Raw genomic sequence first — 23,470 nt, forward strand, 5'->3', positions numbered from 1 at the left:
GTTTGAAGTCTGCAGTCCAGCTCTGCATCGGACTGAAATCCCAATTAGTGAAATGACTGTAAAAGGAAATTATGTCATCAATCTCACAGCTTGCATGTTGCAAATATGCTGAAACAGGCCCCTGTTGCAGACCTCAGTCTTGCAGTCTTCTTCTAAACATTTCATTAAAAAAGGGGTGATTTTAAGAAAAGGGTGTCACTCTCAAAGAAGGTTTAAAGTGTTTGTTTCCATTTACAATAACTATGGTGCCAAAGCAAAAAAGTAAATGAGTTTAACAGTAAGTACATTGTGAAAATCAAAATGGTTCCCAGCTATCTTGGGAAGCTTGACAAATTGTAGAATTGCATTTTGCAGATAATTATTTCTAAGATATGTAAACAATAGCATAATCCAAAATTGGTATCTTTCATATACATCTAAAGCCAGTTTAGTGTAGTGTAAATGACAGGAATATCTTTCGTAATTTGTGTACCTCTGTAGCATGGTTTTGACTGACTACACAAGTCAGAAAAGTACAAACAAACTCAAGAATAGACTCGTGTAACTGAATTAAACCAAATGCAGTTGCTTGTCTTCTGCATTTGATTTGTTCTAATACTCGCAAATTCCTCTGCAAGTTCAGTTGGTAATAAAATTGTTTAATCTTCTGCTGAAGTCACATGGAAGCTAAGAAGGGGACAGGTAGTGGGGGAATGTTTGAAAAAGTGTTGGGAATGGGGGAGCAGCTTTGCCCAGACACTAAAGCTCTTGCTATGCACCAGCTGAGCAACTGTCAGTCTGTCTGATTGTCTGACTGCTTTGTGTTTCTTGTCCCGGACTTCTTTTTTAGCGATGTCACTTATTTTCTCAGATCAGTTACATCAGTTATATTGGTGAGTACAGTGTTATTATTGCCAAAAGGACGGCCAAAGCTACAAAAATAAGATCCAGCGTGTAATGAATCAGAATTATTTTTCAACTGCACTTAAATAAAAAATGGAACAGTTAGTACAATCCCATGGAACATCAACAATGCATGATAAAGGTCTCTGTGTTTCTCTTTGTCTGAAGGACATTTGCACAACTTTGAAAGGGTGTTTGACCAAGACAGAGTCCACAAGATTGTGTCCTTTCACAAAGCATAACAGGAACTGCCCATGCAATAAAACGGATGATTTATCACCAATATCAAACAGCTCAAAGGATCATGGAATGCAAGATTCAACCTCTACTAAGTGAATGTGTTTTCTGCCATAATAGGTTTCCTCCATTATCAAGCCATGCATTCTGATGGCAGCTTTTGATGAAATCATTCACAAGGACATGTGGGTGGTAGGTTTTATACCTTTGCATACTTAGAAACTTTGGCTATTGACTCTATTTTAACAGGAATACTTAGAAACTTTGGCTATTGACTCTATTTTAACAGGAATGAAAAGACTTTTTCAGGGAGCGTTTGCCTTCAGTAACATTGCCTGTCCCTTCACTTCTTTGATGGAGAATCTGGGTGTGATCTGGAAGTTTTACTGTGTGATCACACTCCCAAGATGCGGTGCATTTAAGCAGAAAAGCTTAGCATAACATTCTTGTCCCGTCACAGTTGGAAGAAAAGGTCAGTTTCACTCCAGTGTGCACAGGTAATTCAAACGTAAGCCATTTTACATCCTCAGACTACAATAAAAGATATAATTAGATGCATTTGTGTCATGCCTGCTCACAAGTACCACCAGCTCTCGCATCAAAAAGCTTGTTTGTAACCTTTTGCTTGAGAAAATGCTAATTTGTTTGTATTTGGATCATGGATTGCGCTCTGACAAGGAGGGGCAGAGAGGAGAGCAAACCTCAGCCTGCTGAAATCACACATTCGCAGCTGAGTGCCCCCCCAACCCCTGTAAGCCTCAGGTTTGCTGGCATATCCTTACTCGCTGCTGGATGGGAACACAAGCGTTTGTGCAAGATAAGTCACGGTTTGCAGTGATTATGTTACAAAAAACACCATCAGCCTGCATTGCCTTTGACTTCCCCTGGTTCTCAATAGAGTGGACAGCATCCCTCTGTATGTGGCTTCATAGCATCACAATAGTGAACTGTACAGCCAGGGCTATGATACAGACATCAGCATGAGCCAATTTGTTTTCAATGTGACTACATTAATAGGTGCCTCAAGCACAGAACTAGTATAATTTGTACTATACATGGGTAGATCTGAACACTTTCCCAACCTGTTCTGTGTTTACAAAACCCATGATACAGCACAGAGCTAATTTATAATCCACCAGGGTCATTGGTTATTTAAGTTCAGCTACCCACACTACACTTCTCCACCAGGAAGCTTTTTTTCTGCAAGTCGATTAACCTCTTTTGCTGCAAGTGGAAGTGGATGAGACTCTGCCTGGGTCATGGGGCTAACCAAAAAAGGCTTGTCCCTCCGCTGCCTAGCACCTAAAAGGCCCAGAGGTCAAAACTGCCCCCTCAGTGCCCCAGGCCAGGCCGCTGATCTTTATTCAAAGCTACAACAGGCGAATAACTCGCCAAAATAAAACCCTCTGCACTGTGCAAAGAGTACCAGGGCACAGGCTATTTTAAATATTCACCCTGGCTCTGTTGCATATCCCGCATAGCACACAGCCAAAACTGAAGCATATTTTGTGGGGAAAGCTATGTGATGGTGGGGGAAAAAAGTCATGTCAACTAAAAATACACCCAAATTTGTGCCACATTATATTTCTGCTCTTTGAGAGGAGAGCCAATGAGTTATCAATCAGGACAAGCATCTGACTGGGGCAACTTAGAATAGATTAATGGTGCTTTTAAGTTGCCTAATTACAGCTTTCAAGATAATGAAGGTCATTGCTTGTTGTGTAGGAAACAGAGCATGTCATGTGAATAGAGAGGAGTTAATTTCACTTGAGAAATGCATGAAAGTCTTCTGCTTAAGCCCTGTCCAAATAGCTTCACACTGAGTGCTGCACCTAAAGAGCTGCAGCTGATGAAGTGGGACCCCTCTTCCCCACCACCTCTTACTATCAACCAGCCCTCAACCGTGACTTCATCTTAAAGGGTTGTTTGATGCAATTTCCAAAACTATCTGAATATATGAATATGTGCTTTTTCCAATTTTGGTGAGATTAATTTTTTTCTCTCTGTAGACAGCCTTAAACTGGATTTATAATTAACACAAGGGGTTAACGGGAGTCCCAACATAGAAACCATAATCGGGCCATTTTTGTGCTTTAATTATATTCCCCAATGTAACTGTGTTTATGTTGTGTCATTCACTTTGATATACAAGCGAGTCCAACACATTTCATCATTATATCAATATGAGACCACTGCTGTGTAGTCGCTAAATTTACATTGCTTCATTCACTGTAGAGGAGCATGGGTTGCAGAGAGCACAAGGTTGGGACTATGGTGTGTCTTTTGCAGAGAGCACAAGGTTGGGACTATGGTGTGTCTTAATGAAAAGTAAAAGACTACTTTTTCAGTTTGCTTCATGCCGTCTCTGAGCAATCTGTACTGGCATCAGAAATTTTGTGTCAGCAAACACAAGCAGCCCATGCTGACCAGTTACAGTTCTTGCACCCCCCATTTGGTATCTTCATAGCCTGCTGTGGCCCTAACTTGTACAGTAGTAACATTTTTTAGCTGTGGAGCCTACACGAGAAGCTGCAGTAGGTACCATGCAACCGCTTAAAGAACCAGTGTGTAGGATTTAGTGGCATCTAGGGTCTCAGATTGCAACAATTTTAATACAGCTCAGCCTTCCAAGCAAAAGGGAAAACCACAACACACAACATGAAACACCCAATCTAAAGCCAGTGTTCGGTTTGTCTGTTCAGGGCTGAAACATGGTGGAGAAAAAGACCTGCTCCTACTCTGGATAAAACCATCTCATTTTGGTGATTATACACAAATGAAAACATGAATATCATATTCCACTTCTGCCAATATATCTTTCTAAATGTTACACACTGGACCTTTCATGCAGAAGTCTGCTGTATATAGGCTTTGAGCTAAATGTTAACATCAGAAGGCTAAAATGCTCTCAGTTACTAGCATGATGATGTTAAGATGGTATAATGTTTACAATGTTCACTATCTTAGTTAGCATGCTAAGTGCTGAACAGCTCTAAATGCAAAGTAAAGCTGCAGGTGATGTCAGTTCCGCAGGTATTTGGTCAAAAAGTAAAGCATTAGACAAACATTTTAACCTGATGATGGCGCTAGATGGGAAGTTAAGGGATTGCCATAGTGCTTACATTTCATCCTGTGCAGAGCATAAATGTTTGAACCAAACTTCATTGTAATCCATCCAATAGCTGTTGAGATATTTCAATCTAGACCAGTCTGCACTTGGACCGACCAACTAAATGACAGACCTACATCCATGCCCAGAGCAACACCAGTAGTGCGGCAAAACATTCAGTGGTAGTCATGACACAAACTGTTCCACAGACTTTGCTATGAAATGTTGCACTTTCAACTAAAGAAATATTTCTGGGAAAAATGTTCTTAATTATAGAGAGTAATTGTCAATGTTGCTGTTGAGTTTTTATATTGAATTTTTCAATGATGAGAGTGCCACAAATAGAGTTCTGTTTTATTGTATGAGGGTAGAAGAGATAGATTTTTCTGAAACTGCAAAAATAAAATATGTAGGACTACATTTGAAATATAGATGTTGTATTATATGATGCAACAAAAACTTCAGTCAGGTACTTAAAAAAAAAATCAGTACTTCTTATAGTTTGTTTAAGCTGATGGCAGATGGCAAAAAATGAAAAGCTGTATTGCAACTGGATTTTTTTCTTTTCCTTTTGACAACCTCAGTGAGTCTATATGAATGCTCTTATGCAGTAAACCCATCTGGTACTTCAAACTGATTGAAAATATTAGCATTAGAATCCTAGACGCATGCTAAAAGACATATTACCTGAAACCATGATGATTAACCAGTGACAGTATATAGAATGGACAGAGCTTCCGAGTCTGTTAAGTGAAGCCGACCTGCATTGTGTGTAAAGGCCAGCAGGGGTCAGCTCCATTGGCTGCAACAAAACACAGATACCATGCAGTTCTATGGAGAAATGAGCCGACTTCTCACTTGATTTATGAGCTCAGTAAACAGTTTCCTAATGGGTTTATGGTGTCAATCTCTAGTTTCAGTCTTCCTCCATACAGCATGATGTTCATTTCATAAATTATTACCTGGTCAACTTTCGCATTTTTTGTACTTATAATGACAATGAATGCAGGTTAGCTAGCTACAGACCAAAACACTAGCTAACTAGCTAGCTAATCTACATAAATCGTTCAGTTAGACAGCTAATGTTATCAAAATGCTAGCTAACTAACAAGCTAATTTCTTTAAATCGTTAGTCGTCAGTTAGCTAACATTTTGCTAACACTAGCTAACTGATGCGAAAAAGGCGGACCTTAGGAAGGGTAAATTTGATCTAATATCCTTGTCAGAACTGAGCTACCTACTCTGTAGTCTGAAAACAGTGTGAAAGATTTCCTTTGGAGCAGTTTATTGCAGTATGGCTAAAGTGATTATGGATAATAAGTGTGGCTTTTGTTCTGAATGCAGCAGGGATGTCTCTTTCTTTTGGCCATGCCTAATTGCTCTGTTGTCTAGAGATATTTTTATTGGTCAAGGAACAACACAGCTTAATTATCTGCCACAGTTATTCTCTGTGATAATACAGTGCTGTGTCACATCAAAGGATATGGACAGTGAAACAGGCCTACAGTACATGCATTCACATTGGTACATTATTTAAATAGTGATCACTCAGTTTGCCATGCCTAAAAACGTAATTGCTCATTACAGAAAAGTGATGGAAAAGCATTCCTCTCCAATCGGAAATACCTTTGTGTCACATTTAGAGGAAGAGGAAGTAGCTGGCAGAAGCTCCCCCTGTGCTCCACTGTTATCGGTTGGGAATTTGCTATGGCCTTTCTGGTTTTTATTAGATAGTAATTAACTAGGAGTGAGAACAACGAAAGGCGGGAGGAGAAAAGCTAATTGCAGAATTATTTTCATGGTGGTGAGAGGAAATATAGCGTCCTTGGTTTAATCAGCTAAATATCATAATACTTGTGAGTCTCACTGTTATGGAGTCTTTCCTTTGCAAGCTCTTTAAACATCTTCCAGCCAGGAGCCAGATGAAGAGTCTATATTGTCTCGGCTCGCTATATATCCAGCATTGTCTCTGACAGTTTCCCTCCCTCCCGCTATCCATCTCTTTCTCTCTCCATCTATCTGTGCTCATTGTATGTATCTACACCCCAAACCCCCAAACCCCCCTTCCTGTCTCCAGTATCCCCCACCACCCCCTTCTCTCCCTCCATCCATCTCCATCTTAGGCTGGAGCTCCTTTCTCTCCCATCAGATTAGCATTGGCTGGATCGTTCTGCCTCCCGTCTAATTGCCTGCCGGTGGTTGATTGGCATGTGAATCGCAGCAATGTGAGAGCTGCCGAAATATTAATTGTGTGTTGGTAGGTGTGTAGGTGTCTCCCCTCACTTTGATTAGGCAGAATCATTGCAGGACTTTACTCCTTTTTTTCTTTCCTTCCTGCTGTGGACTATAAACAATGTGTCGTGTCCCGTGATATTTAAAAACCCAACATATATCCATTTGAGAGGAGCAATTTTGGGCGCCAGAGTCATTTGCATTTCCCCGCCACCATAAATGTCACTTTCAGCTGACATAAGTGGAGCGCGGTAAAATGTACATGTTGTTCAAAGCAGAGGTAGCATTTATTTCCATATTATCTGTCAGCATTAGTTACATCAACTGAATTCATATAAATGATCTCCTCCTCCTCCTCCTCCTCCTCCTCCTCGGATGGTAGACGTCTACAGCTGCCTGGCTGGAGCCTGGCTGAGTGCTTGATGGACTGCTATTGGTGCATGAAGTGAATACCCCGAGCAACTATTGGGCAGCAATATATTATAAACAAATAGCCAAGATGGAGTGATTCTTATGAGGTCTTAATCTTGCCTTACAGTACACGTCTCACAGATACAGGGGAGGGCATGGCAGGATGTCAGATGCAGGTCAGCAGAGATTTTGCTTGAGGGAGCAATCTGGCTTACCTGCGCGCACACACTTTTGCACACATTAGACTTTGACATCATAACACTATAGCTGCTGCCTTGGTACCAAGTATTAAGACTGGAGGAAGGAGCAGGTATGCATGAGGGGCTGCACTAAGTAAACCTTGTTTACTGCTTCAGCCTATGGCCGCAGCGCTTAACTATAGGCCTCATTCACTAATATGTGAGCAAAAATGTGCATACGTGGATTCATGAACAATTCTGTGCTTACCTCTATGCATTTGTTAGTAAATAAAAATCAATCTAGACTGACCTGCCCACAATTTTCAAATAGCATACTCCCTCCACCCATTTCTTTATATAAGGAAATGCATTTGTCTAGTACAGTGGTTCCTAACCTTTTTCCTTAAGGGGCTCCTTTTCTATTATTGACTACACTCACTTTCCCTAACTAAATTACATATTTTATATATATTTGATATTCTATTCAATGCATAACAATAACAATAGAGAACAACTGATAGACTGTACAATGAACCCAAACACACAATAAGTACAGGACGTCTGTGTTAAAGCAGAGATTTGGATGAATTTTGAGCAGATTATTTCCTGTGAATATTGATCAGAGATGAGTTCTCCTGATGTTTGTGTACTTCTCGGTCTGTATTGTACTTTTTGTTCAGTTTTACCAAACTTCTTTTCTGACAAATTCAGTGTTATCTTCTCCCTGATGCTTGTTCTAACAGCTCTTTGGTTGTTTGAACAGGATGCTTTCTTACTAGTATGTATATTTTTTAAAGTTTTCCTACACGGCCTAAAATGAAGAAGACCTCGCCACCCCACATGAAGCTTTGGCGACCTGGTGAATCTATCAGTCAAGCTGTATTTATATAGCACCTTATCAAACTAATCAAATGCAATACAAAGAGCTTTAAAAGCAATTTCTAAAAGAGATAGACTGTTTTAAAAAATAAGACAACAATAAAAGATGGATTACTGGAATAATAAAATGTAAAATATAAAATGTTATAAAAAATGTAAGGAATAAATAATGATCACATAATACATTTAAAAAATCAGACTTGGGTCGCAATATCTTCCAGAAGGGTAGATCTGCCATATTTAATACAGACTTGGATGTAAATCAGAATCTTGCAGGAAACCAATTAACACTTCATGGCACTAGAAATTGGTGGCTGATCAGTATAGGTTAAGTCAGTAATAACAATGAAAACCCAAACTGTAACATTTCAATATGGAGATTCTCATATATTCTATTATAAGCTAGGACTGGGACATTTTTGTAGGATTAGTTGAATATTTGAAGTACACCTAACGGTACTTGCAAGTATCCACCAGACCTGGACGAAAACAACCAATCAGAGCAGAGAAAGATATAAAGACACTGGAGGCCCTCCCAAAGCATCTGTATTTCTGGCCCTGGGAATGAGACTCAACAATCAACTATCTTTCTCTGCTCTGATTGGTTGTTTTTGTTCAGGCCCGGTGGATTCTTGTAAATGCCATTAGGAGCACTAGGAGGAGCCAGAGGAACCTGATTGTTTCACACATTATCTGTCTCATGTACTACTGTCAGGATATAGTGAAAGTTTTAGCAAATATGACAAAATATTATTTCTATAAAAATGACCTACTGTTTAAAGACATTTTTGTTACGGAAAAAGGTGTGTGTTTATATTTTCTAGGACAGCCTTCATCATTTGCGCATATGCATGGTCTGAGGCTCGCATAGTACAAACATATCCATGTAAGAAAATATTAACAAATTCTCCACTTCATTTGGAACTGTTCACGATGTTCATCATTAATCATATTGAAATCCGCAAGTATTTGCTTATTATTTCCATCAGTCAGAAGATGCATATATTTTTTATTTGCTTTTCGGTGCTGTGAGAAAAAAGTCAGAGGTTGCTGTTCGTCCAGAGAGTCAGCAAGCCTGAATGCCAGGCTGAGCAAGGCAAAGATGACAGTCGGGAAGCTAATCCTCTGAAATAATTTGGTCGGCAGTCTCTGAACTTCCACATTATCTTCCTCTGCATACGGCTGATGATTTAAACGCTTCAGCCCACTTTTGACAGGTGAATACAAGCCTGAAACAGCTTTTCTAATAACCAAACATTATGGACCAGCTCCATGTTTTGGCCTCCAGTTTGAATGGAGGGTGCGTGGAGACCTTTTTTTGTTCAGATAAGGATGCTGACAGACTGAGCAGACAGAGCCACAGGGCTGAAATATGCTTGCACACTGGTTTCAGGGCAGTGAGTGATGGTGGATGGTATTATTTGCTGGTTCCTCGTCGGTACACAAACCACAACAGATATCTTCATTTAATACGTTCCCTCAAGAATACTGGTGCCACAAAACACCTGCTTGGAACCAGAGAGGAATTGTTTATCTAGTCATACAAATAAATAAACATGTCACAAAAGCAAACAAGGAAGACTTAATTCCCAAAAGTAATAACACTACACTCTAAATATGAGAGGTTTCCAGAGGCGCTGTTAAAGGTTCTGTGAACTAGATGATGGTAGAAACTCTTGAGTGGAAAGGAAGGGCTGGAAGATCCTTTAGCTAGAGAGTTACAATGTTGTTGTTGTTGTTGTTTCCTTTTTAAACTTTTGGATCCGTCAAAGATTGTATGCTAATATTTAAATATAATCAAGATAGTTTTATTGTTTTCATCAGCAAGAGATCCCAGGTACGGTTGGTTCCATTTGGGGAATATGTCAGTGCTGACCTAACATTAGTGTTTCCATAAATGTATTGTGATGCACATTTTGAAGTACCATATTAGAAAAGGTTGATGAGAAACAGCAAATTAAAAAAATTTAAAAAACTTAGAAAAACTTCTGTGTGTTATAATATATAGTTCTGTCTTTTACTCTCTCCTGCCATGCTCGTATTCTTTGCCTATCTCTCAAAATTTGCCTTAATTATTGCTTCATACCTGTGTCAGGGTATAATCACCGAAACAAATATGTCTGTTTGAGGGTGCCTGCTACATGCATTAAATGTAAAAATTTAATATTTTCTGTGTTTGGCTGAAGCTTCAAACCTCCATTTCAGATCCTTTGCTTACCTCGTGCTGTACATCTGCCCCACTCTAGATAGTCAGGCCTCTGACTGCGATGGGAGCCAGATAACATCATCTGTGCTACACTCAATATTTCCTAAGTCAGTGGGGATGCAAGCATCAAATAGCCCATATTCCAGTTTATTATCGCTGATGTAGAAGTGGCAGGATGAACAATTCAAATCTAAAAAACCTTACTTCAGAAGCTCTTTTTTTCCTAGTCAGGCTGTCTGTACATGTAAGCTAGATATAACTAGGAAAACGCCTTTTTTGGTGTCCATAAGATTTGAATAAGTCGGTGGAGTGCAGGTATTTCCGACACACTGTCTAAAGAGAACATCTTTTGACTCCTGGATATGTTAGAACATTGCAATATGCCATTACAGCAGACACAGGCTCAAAAAACAAGGCAGAAGGATCGCAGACCTTTAAAAGCCCCAGACATCGTGAGCTTTGTGTATCAAGCAAAGATTTTGTTGCCTGAATCAGACACCACCTCATGCTGTCTGCTTGGCAGCTGCTATGCTTTTCTTCTTCTCCTCCTCCTCCTCCCTTCACCCAGACATGAAGTAAAGTAGGCCGAGGCCTTGGGAAGTCCCTCAAGTTACTTATCTCAGCAGTATGGATAGACACAAGCCTCCCACTTTCCCCCAAATGACTCAAGTTTTAATAGCGTTTGGTTCTCTGTAACTTGCTGTGCATATGAAAACTTACACAGGTTTTGTTTTTTGGCAGAGGCACTACCTACCACTGAGCTAAATTATGAATCACTTGCTGATGTTTAGAAATATATTATTAAAAGGCTGAACACCTCCACAATACTTTTTGGGAGTGTGTGTGTATAATGTTCAACTGCTGGTATACTCAATTTGTAAATGATCTTTGTTTACACTCCCAGTGTTTGTATTAACATTCAATTTTGCATTAATGAATATGAATGTGGTCTTCCAAGTGTTGCTTAACTCTTTTCATTAGCTGCTGTGCTGTCACAGAGCGATGAGAAAAGCCCGCTCTCAGCTCGTATCTGCACTGTGGAAATGGAGCTTTTAACACAGATTGCACACTTCATCAATGAATTTTATTCATTCTCAGATTTAATGTGCAAGATTATACTAATTAAAAACTGAACATCTATGAAAAGTGGAATCAAGAAATTAAAAGAAAAAAACGATGTATCCATATAAATGAGAAATATTGTTGTTTCAGATATGGGCTAATATGTGTTTAAAGGCTCTATTATCAATCCTCATATGCAAATACACTATATACTATACAACTAACATTCAGTGCAGATAATAGTGTGATGTTTTACAGAAGGTAGCAGAAGTTAGGGTGGCTATATTCACCGTCCACAAAAGCTAATCAGGTTTCACTTTAATAGGATTCTAGTATTTTATATTTGAATTATTTTATTATTATATTTATATTATTTATTACAATGTGCATTTCATGAGTTGTGCCAGATACAGCTAAAAGCTAACTATCATCTGCAGTCCTGGGGTGGAGGTCACTATTGATGAGCAGGTTACAGAGAACAGTAGTAAAAAATTAAAGTTTTTACAATTTAACCGGAATCTTTTCCTCATCTTCACCAAAATCTTAACTATACCTTGACCATGCTTGAGCACAGTGGTTGCTAATGAGGTGCCTTAAAGACAGACTGAAGGTATATTTTTAATGCCATTTCACAACCTAAAAAACACATTAATTACAATTAATTACATGAACTACATTTTCATATTGTGTTTTATATACAAACAGAAGAGCAAACAAATAAATTGCTATGTTAAAAGCCTGTTAAATTGGTTATTATGCTGCTACTAGGATGAGGTCATGGTTGCCATAGTAACACAACATGCTTTCCATCAGAAATAGTGACTGTCAGACCAGTGATGGAAAGATTTGTCACTGAGAATAGAGCTGAAAGACGTGCCATTCCATCTCAGCACAGTCTGAGACAACCGAACCTGAGCAAAGAACTCAAACCAGACTGTTAGACTGCAGTGAAAGCTACCTGGCTGATCATGGAGAGAGGTAGCTAGCTGTCCCACATCTGCACACAAAGGTCTTCCATAAAGGTCTTAAAAAGTCTTAAATTTAACCTGTTGAAACCTGCAAGATAATATGCGCGCAACTTTCAGAATAACCAGCTGTAAAACCTTTAAAATACAAACTAACTGAATATTTGGACTGATATGTAATAAGTGTACAGCTGTCTACTCAACTGCCAGTTAAAAAGTGGACATAAATGAATAGTTGAGTTTTAGTTAGAAGAATCCTTATCCGAGGCAAGGTTAAGGTCCATCCTTAACCTTGCCTCGGGCTTAGTGTGAAAATTGGGATTTGTGATGTTGGGTTATATAAATAAAATTGGCTTGAAGAGAAAAAAGGAAGTTCCACAAATCCTAATATTATCTAGTCTTGGAAAAATGTTTTAGTCTAAGTCCAACCCTAACAGCTCACAACTTTAAAGATCAAGTAATCAAAGTCACTAATCAGCTTAGTGTTACAACCAGAGTCCCCACAATGTGGAACAGCCTACCTGAGAATCTCCAAAGACAGTGTCATCATTCTCAGCACAAACTTAAAGCTTTTCTCTTAGGTGTTCTTCTTTAAAATGTATATATTTATTATGTTTCTTTGTATTGTTGTTTTTCTTTTGTGCAGCTTTCTGATTTCTTGTGTTTAAAATAGATTCATATTTTCAGTCAGGTTTGTATCCTTTTCCAACACTGCCTCTCAATACAAACAAAAGGTGCTGCAGCCTTGAGTACCTAGAAAACGGATAAGCGGAACAATATTTCCCTGAAATGGGATGGGCTGGGTGCACTAACACTGTGTGTATGCCGTGACAACTTGCAGCCATTGTACTGTAGGTAATAGAAAAAGGATTCACAAAATTATGAATCTTTTGCGTGGGTTCAATTTGAGGAGAAAGGTTTGTGTGTATGTATCTGTCAGCACAAAAGTTCCTTTCTATCGTCTCTCACAAAGCTGCACTTGTACAAACTATTTTTTATTTTCTCATCTGGGTTTGCTATTTTGCTTTGCTACTGGTTTGTCATTGTGATTTTCCCCTGTTGCAGGACTGGAACCCATTTCAGTTAACCTCCTGGGGGGTTGCTGGGGGTTCAGCAGCACCTTACGCGTGGACAGCAGCAGATATTGGACGTACAATAAGACGACAGCAGACTGGGAGGAGAGGCTCAGCCATCCCCCTGATGCACTCGTGAACACCCAGACGAGAACAACCACCCAGTATACCCCCAATCAAAGAATGCTTTTTTTCCCAGAGAACACAACTATTTTTAGCCCTTTCCCCCCACAGTGGGAGCAAAATGCTAATCTTCAGCCAGCATCTCTTTGAAGTATAAGAGGATACTTGAGGTGGATTATTTATGGCCACATAGCTGTAGTCTTAAATCCTGTTAAGTCTAGCAAGAAGCCCTCACTGTAGTGTTGGAGGGCTGGTAAATAAATAAAAGTGTGTGCAGCAGTGGCATGTTACCCCGGTGAACATATGACACTTTACTGGGGATAATGATCAGGTGTGATCTCCCCCCACTCTCTCTCTGCCTCTCTGTGTCTCTGCTAATGACAAGAGAGGAAAAATTAGGTGTCGTCACTCGATGTCCAGCACTTGTTAATAATATGCTCGGCCTTTGCTGCAGTGACAGTGCAGCATTCAAGCACCGCCAATTGATATGGTAATGCATTATATGTTTATGCTCACATACATATTTTCATTTCAAAGGGGGCAACAACAAATGCATGAGACGAGAACAACATTTGGAAAAATAGGTCACTGCTGCTAAATGTTGATAGTGCTACTTTGCCCCCCAGTGGCACACAGGCTCAGTGCAGACAAGGAGCCTTTCATTATAATAACCTTCAGGCTGTTGACTTTCTTCCGCAGAGTAGCAGGGATATAGATAGGCCGCATATATGCTCTTTTAAAGTATATGGGTTTCATTTTCTACAGGCATTTCTATGACATGCAAAAAATAAGCCCTGCATCTGTATTTGACTACAGTCTTGTAGTTGTAATCGTAGGTTGAAGCAGATTTTTCTTCCTCCCCATCTCACATCTTGGATGTTTTTGCTCTAGTGAGTCATTTCCAAACGGTTCTGATGGATGACTCATATGTTAAATTCTCTCGGCATCACATCTCAGAAGCTGCATTTAAAGCTCCTGTATTTCTATGTAATGTATCTAAATATAAAATATGTTTTATATCACATCCTTGCAGGTTAGCAGGCTGTGTTTCAAGTCAAACCAAACATATTTTGGTCCTATGATGATAAGATTGATTTGCCTTGCAGATTTGATTATAATAATTGTACATGTTAACTAGTTGCTTATTAGAATTCACATTAGTAGCACATTGACTCTTTATTAGTCATTATTAATGCATTATTCAGCATGCCCATTGTCAACAACTACTAGGTCATTAACTAAGAGTTTTCCCTCAACAACCTCCTTATTTCTGCTTATTGATAGTAAGTAAGGAGGTTGGTGTACATTAATTGTTCAATATGGGCCTTATAATGTGGTAGTAATGCGAGAATACTTCCCTATCTAAAGACATGTTTTACTCATAATTCATATGCTTTCTCACTATGGGCTAAAGTCACAAGACTTTGAACTATTCAATGTGTTTTCAACTTGAAATCTTATTATCAAATGATCACATTTTAACATTTTAAGGTCTGTCTTAGTTATGAGCAAGAGCTCACTTTAGAATGGGGAACATAATCTGAGTTAGACTTAATTTAAAGTTTTTTGGAGAATATTAACTCTTGTAGTTTAGAGTTTTGTTGTTATTAAGAGAGAATGAGTATTCTTGAGGCACTACCACCTTATACAGCCCATACTGAGCAAAGCATAATAAAGCTGCAGTAGGTAACTTTTATAAATATACCTTTTTGTCATATTTGCTTAAATTTTTACAAAATCCTGACAGTAGTACACGATACTCATTTCAGTTCTTGTGCTCCTAATGGTATTTGCAAGAATCTACTGGGCCTGGACGAAAGATATAAAGACACGTCTGTATTTGACACAGTGGAAACGAGGCTCAACAATCAACAATCAATTTTTCTTTCTTGGCTCTGATTGGTTTTTTTCATTCCGGCCCGGTGGACTCTTGTAATGCCATTAGGAGCACTAGGAGGAGCCAGAGGAACCTGATTGTTTCACACATTATCTGTCTCATGTTCTACTGTCAGGATATAGTGAAAGGTTTATTATAATTTTTTTTTTTTTAATTACCTACTGCAGTTTTAAGATCATAATTGTTTAGGGATAACTCTTAGTTAATAGAAGAAGAAGAAGAAGAAGAAGAATGTGGTCATGCAGAATAGGACATAAATGAGTGCTTTATAAAAGGAGCCCATGTGCTACTGAAATGCATGATAATAAGCAACTTGTTAATGGTGAATATGTGTACCTTAATGTAAAGTGTTACCATGTCAATTAATATCCTGCAGTACAGCACATGGCAAATTATCCACCACCTCTTCCCCACAATTCAACAGGCTTTCTTGCCAACAATAGGAATTGATTAGTTATTTCTGTGTGTAAATGAAACGGCTTGATATTTGTCTCGTCGAAATGAAATCCGGCTGGAATCCTGCCGTCTATCCGAGGCCTGCAGAAGCAGCAAGGATTTGGATGTTTAAACAAATGCTAGAGCCTGGCTGACAGGGACACACACACACTTTATAATTCATAGTAGGTGTTTGGAGCCATAATTCCCATGAACTATGATTAGCTTTGTTTGTAGTGTCACCATATACTATCATCTATATTCTTGTCCCACTCTCTCAATAATGTCTTAATGATGAGGTGCTTGAAAAGAAATGACTTTAGAGATCTGCAGAGCACAGTATTCATTTGATGAATATATGAATGCAGAATCAGAGGATCTTGTTGTGTTCTAACTCACAGTAATGTATTATGGAGATTAGCAGCCGTGCCCACTGATATATTGTGACAAGCAACTTTTCCTCAGTGCTGGTGTAAAGGCTCAGCTGATTCGGCTGTATCTGGTCCCCTATTGTACTGACTGTCACACTGATCCTCTTTGTGATCTACAAAAGGGGTGAAGAAGAGGAAGGAGACAAGTTGGCAAGCCTGCACATGCTCACACACGTGCAAATCTGTGTGTCTCATTACTTTCTCACACAGTCTTTCTCAGTTGTTCACACGCTCACAAAATGCACAAACATGTGGAAGCTGGGGCGCGCTGTTGCGTCAGGGGATGAAGACAGCCTGAGGCTATACAACACAAAGCTTTACAGTGTTGCAGCAGTGACATCTGTACTGTATGGGCAGCTGTACCAGCACCAGTGATACCATGTGTGGATTGGCCTTTTTTCAGGGTACATACTTACATAGTATTTCTCATTCATAGTTTAAGTGTATTATCTGAGTTCTTGCACAGTGAATGCACACATCTGTATCCTGCTGAAAAATCTTTAGGCTCATATTAACATCCTTTAATTAACATATAGTATATAGTCAACAGAAAGTATGTTAATCTCATGATATCATCTCTTTTTGCACCAACCATAGTAGGGAATAATTTAAAGAATACAAAGAAACCACTCCTAACACTATTTAGCCTTATTTTATTTAGATGAATGAAATATCTATCATGTAAATATAACATCAAAGGTTATATATGTGAGATTTAAAACATTAATATAGCAGCAATTATAAAAGCATTGGTGGTTGTTTGACAGACTGTGGAAAGACTAACAAAAAAAGTTTTATTTTGTTTCTGTTCCATTTGGTCTGTAGGTGCTGTTGTGTGGCATCCAGTGGCAAGTGAATGTTTTGTATATAACTTTAATATAATATATATCACTGCCAGCATGGGTTAAGGTTAACATGTGGCAAGAGTAAGGATTTAGTTTAGTTTTTATTTTAGTATGAGTTATTACACATCCTTCCAAACAGAGAATTCTGCACAGTACCCCTTTTGAACTGCCACTAACTGTATTATCTTGTTATTTTCTGCAGTCACAATCCTCTGTATCTGTATGTCATTTGTCACATGAATGAATAGAATGAAAAGGTCAGTTAGCCTCTACAGTATGTTTACCAGTTGTCCAAGACAACACAATGCAGTGTGTAAAAGACAAAACCTGAATTTCTGTCTAAAATCAACCCCCCTCCCCTGTTTATTCCCTTCTGTGACACACCTCTATACTATTTTAAGGCCAATATTTTTAAAATCTCATGAACAATACATGAGCCAAATTGATTTATTTGAATAAACATACACAAATATTTTTGCTATGGATCTCCTGAAGTATTTTTTGGGGGGGAAACTGAGGGCAAGATATGTACTGAGCAGGCCTTTTAGCTAACAGTGGAAACATAAACATCAGCAAATATATCAGCCCAACCCATATCTACCGCTACTAATTCTCTGGGTTCCTCCCAGCTTTCACTATCCAATAAAGGCAATAAAAGGCCCAAAAAATTACTTAAAAAAAAAAGAAAAAGAAATAATTTACCAATACCAATCTGAGAGCATGGATTATTAATTCAAGGTTATTTGAGGGAAGACATTCAAATCTGTGCTCAAATTATAAAGAGCCCAGATACCAATGGGCTCTTGATATTGTGCAATACTAAAGTGATGCAGAATGATTGCCTTAAAAGAAAACCTATTTTTCTTCTTAGAAGTATAATCACTGTTATTCTTACATCCAGAAAAGTGTCAGTACTATAGCCACAGTCTCTGTGCAAGAGAACCTATCCAGCCACTAAAGGGTGGCTGTACACCGTCTTCAGTACACCGTCTTCAGACCAGGTTGCTACTTGCTGGCACATCATTTGCCAACCCATCACCTTAAAGTACAACCCCAGGACCAATAACAGCAGCTGGAAATGACACCTGGGGATAAGTATCCCTACATCTAATTTACTGCAACAGCTTTCCAATACATCGGCCGTCTGTCAGTGTGAGCAATTCAGTGGCCATTTTTGCACTCGCTGCGCTGAGGCTAGCTCGCAGGTGAGATGATATTGAGTGGTTAAGCATGTTGGTGGTTTTCTCCTTCCAGCTGGGAAACATCGCTTTATTTCTTCTAGTCAGTCCTGTGAGACTTGTACACGGCCCCATGTGCAATTTCCACAGACTGTCATGCATATAAAGTGGAAAGTATTTTCACTAAGTGAATTCACATCATTGTCATTCCTAAATGGCTTTTGCTGAAGGCTTAGAAAACTAAATCCTGCATCTCAATAAGGATGTTACACCTATCTTAAAAGAATTCCATTAAAAGAATGAATCACTCAAAACACATTTGTTCAATCATTTAATTTGGCTTTTCAATACTGCACAAACTAAACTAAGCTGCAAACTCTGTATATACTTGTCTGTTTTCATAAGAGTAGTACATCTAATCTGCACTCTACAAAAGCCGAATTTACAGGCAGACATAAACAGAAAAAAATAAATGTAGAAATTCTGCCACAACATGACTGAGCACCTTATTAGAGGCAAGGGGAAGGAATCTGGGTCATCCTGATTGTAATATTTCACAGCTGGCAAGCTGTACTCCCATTCAAGTATTGACAGTCTGGGAGGTTTGCATAGAGAAAATCCATTACTATGCAATTACTAAAACAAGTGCAGTCTATTGGAATGGATTAGGGAGTTTATTCAACAAAATAAATATTTCTTGGCATTTATCGTTTCATCTGGAGGTCCAAATTGTAAGCTGCCACTGGGATAATCTTGTTTTTCTGAATCGCAGCAGCACTACAAACAAGCAGGGGATTAGTAATCCCTGTTGGAGATTTTTTTTTTCTTTCCCAAGAGAAGACAGATAGTGGCTGGCACCTGGGACAAGGGCTTGATTTCTGAACAGTAAACATTGATGTTTTCCTCGCTGGAAGAGCTGCAGTCTGTCTGGACAATATTTCATATTGATAATAGCATTTCAGGGCGCTTGAGTAAATGGAGTTGGATACTGCAGGTGACAGCGTGAGGTGACCTTATCAAACTGTGATAAACTGGAAATGGGAAACTGAAATCAAAATACCATCACGGAGAGGGGAGACGGGATTCATCCGCTGTTCTTTTCGGGGGCCAGTAAGACGGGGGGGAAAAAAGAAATGAATTGCCTTGTTTGAAAGAAGATTGTATGACATGGTCTTTGCCAACTTGACAGTGCATGCAGCATGATTCAGTCTGTAGCAGCATTCATTCTCCGCGAGCTTGGATCTCAGATGATTCTCACTGAAGTCGGTCTTCAGCTGTGATCACTCACAATCGAGCGGCATGTCACGCCTTCTGAGCTCCAGAGTTGTTTCGGGGGAGGCATTAGTATTCAGAAAGTAACAAACAGCAATTTAGACCTAATTAGGTCTTAATGGCACCTGATTGCTCACATACACAAACATGCAAAAGCACGTGTGTGCACGCACACACACACACGGACTGGTACAGAATGGTATGTCTCTTTCTTAGAACCAAAGCATGAATATAAACTCATTCTGTCCAAGTCTCTGGGCAACAACTAAGGTCAGGACAAATTGAGAGTCTTTGCAGGAGTGAGTGGATTGTAAATTAGCGAGATGAATATCAACAGAGACTGACTGAATAAGATGGAGGGAGCGCACGCACACACAAGAGAGATATCGACTCATTTACATTGATGGTTCACGAGTGCTTTTGAAATGCTTATCAGAGCATCTTACAGTACCTTTCGGCGATGAAGACACAGAAAAATGTCTTACCTGAAAAGAAAGAAAGAGAGAGAGTGCAATTAGTCGGGAGGGGTGTTGTGCTTGTAAACAGGCTGCTTTATAAAACTTCAAAGATATTACTGTCATACGGCAGTTGCAGCTACTTCAAGTGTAGTGATGTAAATCCCTGTGCTATGCTGATTGATGGAACTTCATGCCATTCTGTGTGATACACAGAACTGACTCAAATAAACAGAATGTTTGCTTCATTTCTGACAAGGGGCAGATCTAGAGAAATATTCATGGGGTGTCAGGAGGGTGCCGTAGAGACTTTAAGGGGTAGCAGAAATATGTGGTGACCAAATATAACAATCACATATACTAATATTTGCTTGGAAAAGCCCCCAAATGAAGATATTCAAGCTCAGAAACATTCCATTATTGTAGCACATTAATAAAGCACTGAATAGAAATATCTAAAGGTGGCCTTAGAAATCAATAGATAGACATCACTTTGGTTAAATTTGACAACAAACTGGGGTGGCTTGGCACACCATCGCTGTAGATCTGCCCCTGTTTCAGTAGCTCAATTTCCTCTGGATTTCAATGTCTAATTTTTTTAAATTTATTTTGTGTTTATTGCAAAAACCTGTCATGGAAAAAACAAAGGTCCTTTAGACTGTCAGCATTTGCTCACAACTTGCAGGTTTTTATACTCTCTGACCATTCACAACATGCTGTCCCAGCAGATGTCAGTGTTACTCAAGCTATTTAAAAAGCCTAACTGACTGAATGTACAACTGAACAAAGAAAAGCAACGCTTCTTCGACTCAGCTGCCAAAAAATCATTTCTACAGCGAAGATGCCTTCAAATTGCACAGACATTTACAAAAAGTCAAAAGTGTGTACACAAGTGTTTGATGAGCAAACGTTGTACAGATGCGAGAGAGGAAGGAACAAGCAGCTCAGCGGCAGCATGAGAGGCAACCGCCTGTAGCACGCTCCAGATCCCTATCCCTTTCAGAGCAGGGTAAGCCAATTATACAAGGTTTGATTCAATAAGTCTAACCAGTAATTTCAGAGAGTGTGTTTGTTTGCGTGTGTTTTTTTAAGAATGGAACAGTGATTAAATGCTATCCATAATCCACACTGTCATAAATTTATGAAGGGGTTGTAATTGGATAAAAGATAAAAGAAAAACATCAGCATGGAAATCAAAGCCACAATGCTTTCCCTGTTAGGTATCAACATTATTTCTGTTCACATGACATGTAGCATATCAGGCTCTTGAAAAGAAGGCAGGCTTCCTGGGTTGACAAGATTATGGAAGTATGGAATCAACAAAAAGTGAAGAAAAGAAGCCAAACCAAAATACATTTTCAGGAACATCACAACACAGTTGATTCAAACGTCACACAAAATCTATGTCCTTTCACCATACAAATGGAATGATGTCCTGAGTTTAAAAATACCCTCCAGAAGTATATTAAGACATAGGCTATATACAAATAGTCTGCTTGGAACAGTAATGTGTGTCTGATCTGTTATTTCAGCTAAATATTTTCCACATTAAAATCCTTAAAAAGTCATCTACTCCTACTTCCTCATTAAAAGTTGCATACTGGACTAGGACTGGCTTCCAAACTATTTATGATGTCAGAAATCATGCTGGTAGGCCCCGCCCCTTACAATCAGATTTTCGATGAGCACAGAGATGAATGTGAAAACATCCTTCTAGTGTCAAATGGCACAGACAGCATTCAAACAGCACACTGTAGGGACAAGTAGGAAAAATGATTTCTAAGTAGAAGGAGGCTTTAAATATATCTGCAGCACTTTAAATGATCAAAGCACAAAAGACAGTGACAGTGATGCGATTACTGGTTAAGATGTGAAAAGAGGAGCAGCCACACAAACACTACAACTAAGACAACTACAACTGGAATAAGAGGAAGGTCATATATGGACGATATCATTGCAGCAATCACTCATCACAGTTATTCAACTTAGAACTGAGCTAAAAGAGAGCATTTCATTGTATGTACTCATGTCTGTAATGAGGTCCACAAAGGCAGACAAGGGTTGCAACTCATTCCACTTGCCTGCAGCGGCAAACCAGGCGACTGTTTCCCTGCTGAACTACATGACATTTGTCTTTGATGTATTTAGCACAAGCATCAGTGCAGAAAAAAATGCATCTGCAAACTGTCCTGAAGAGACTCCAGGGAGACTCTAAATGAGTTCCAAACTGTGTTGTCTGGAAGTAAATGGATGGATGTTGTTGCGACAGCGCAGATGAGGATACTGCTATAAAGGGTTAGGTTTTATGGAGCAGAGCTGTGGGTGTTAGAAGCAGATGTTGGGTATTACTATAATATGACTTTATGCCACAACCAAAAAGTTAGAGAACAAAGCCGCAGAGAAGTTGAGACAGCAGTGAGGACAGAAGTGATGTCATAAGAAATGCAGTGACACATCTATAAGCTAGAGTTCATTCCACAGAACACAGTTCTCACATCAAGACTGACATTATATTAAAGCCACTGAATGTTCTGCTCCACTGTTGGAGCGCATTTTGAGTCACTATATCTTATTTAAAATGTGTTGAACTCAACCTGACTCAGCTATCTCTACCATTTGATTTAGGTCTGTTATGCTAAGGAAATCCACTAGATGTCGCTGTGTTGTTAAGTGGTAGGCCCTTTTCAGTTCACCTCCGTACAGGAAGTTAGCAACAACAAAGTCATTCCAGACAAGAGGGCTCCGTTTGATGGAATTTTCACAGCATATTTTTTCGACATAATACTGACTTACTGAGCAGAATTATGTAACTTATATTAAAAAGTCTATTAATGGTCAAAACGTGCTCTACCAAATGTATGTACCAAAATATCTGTGTCATCCTCAAGCTCGGGTCCTCTACCAGAGGCCTGGGAGTTTGAGGGTTCTGCGCAGTATCTTAGCTGTTCATAGGACTGCGGTCTTCTGGACTGAGGTTTCTGATGTTGTTCCAGTTTGGGGGTCACTACCCCGAGTGCTCCTACTACCACGGGGACCATGCTCACCTTGACCTTCCACATCTGCTCCAGCTGTTCTTTCAACCCTTGGTACTTTTCAACCTTTTCGTGTTCTTTCTTTCTGATGTTGGCGTCTGCTGGTATGGCCACATCTATCACCACCGCTTTCTTCTGCTCCTTGTCTACCACCACTATGTCTGGTTGGTTGGCCAGGACCTGTTTGTCAGTCTGGAAGCTGAAGTCCCACAGCACCTTGGCCCTGTTGTTCTCAGCCACCTTCTGTGGTGCGGCCCATTGGGATTTGGGTACTTCTATTCTATACTGGGTACAGATGTTCCTGTACACTATTCCAGCCACTTGGTTGTGTCTCTCCATGTACGCTGACCCGTACATATATGTATATATATGCTGAAATAAAGTATGATATTTTACTGTCTAAAATGATTGAAAGTGATAATGGTAGTGAAGATAATACATTTTTACAATATTTATAAAATTATAAATTACCTGTTGTTTGTATTATGTACTGGTTATATATGTTATTTAATTTTTGAAAAAAATATTATATCATTATATTACTTACTTTGCCAATTTACCATGAAG

General features: G+C 39.2%; 1 protein-coding gene across 2 annotated transcripts in view; it reads right to left on the reverse strand.

Moving 5' to 3' along the window:
• Positions 1 to 23,470, reverse strand: part of opcml (opioid binding protein/cell adhesion molecule-like) — a 337,114-nt gene that overhangs the window by 261,157 nt on the left and 52,487 nt on the right. The window contains exon 2 of one of the 2 annotated variants that reach the window (XM_051401624.1): positions 19,868 to 19,901. The exons of the other annotated variant lie outside the window; for it this stretch is intronic. Within the exon in view, the coding sequence (XP_051257584.1) occupies positions 19,868 to 19,901 (34 nt within the window). The remainder of the gene's footprint in view (positions 1 to 19,867; positions 19,902 to 23,470) is intronic. 2 annotated transcript variants of the gene reach the window in all.

This window comes from Dicentrarchus labrax, unplaced genomic scaffold, assembly GCF_905237075.1.
Source record: "Dicentrarchus labrax unplaced genomic scaffold, dlabrax2021, whole genome shotgun sequence".
NCBI classification, from domain to species: Eukaryota; Metazoa; Chordata; class Actinopteri; family Moronidae; genus Dicentrarchus; species Dicentrarchus labrax.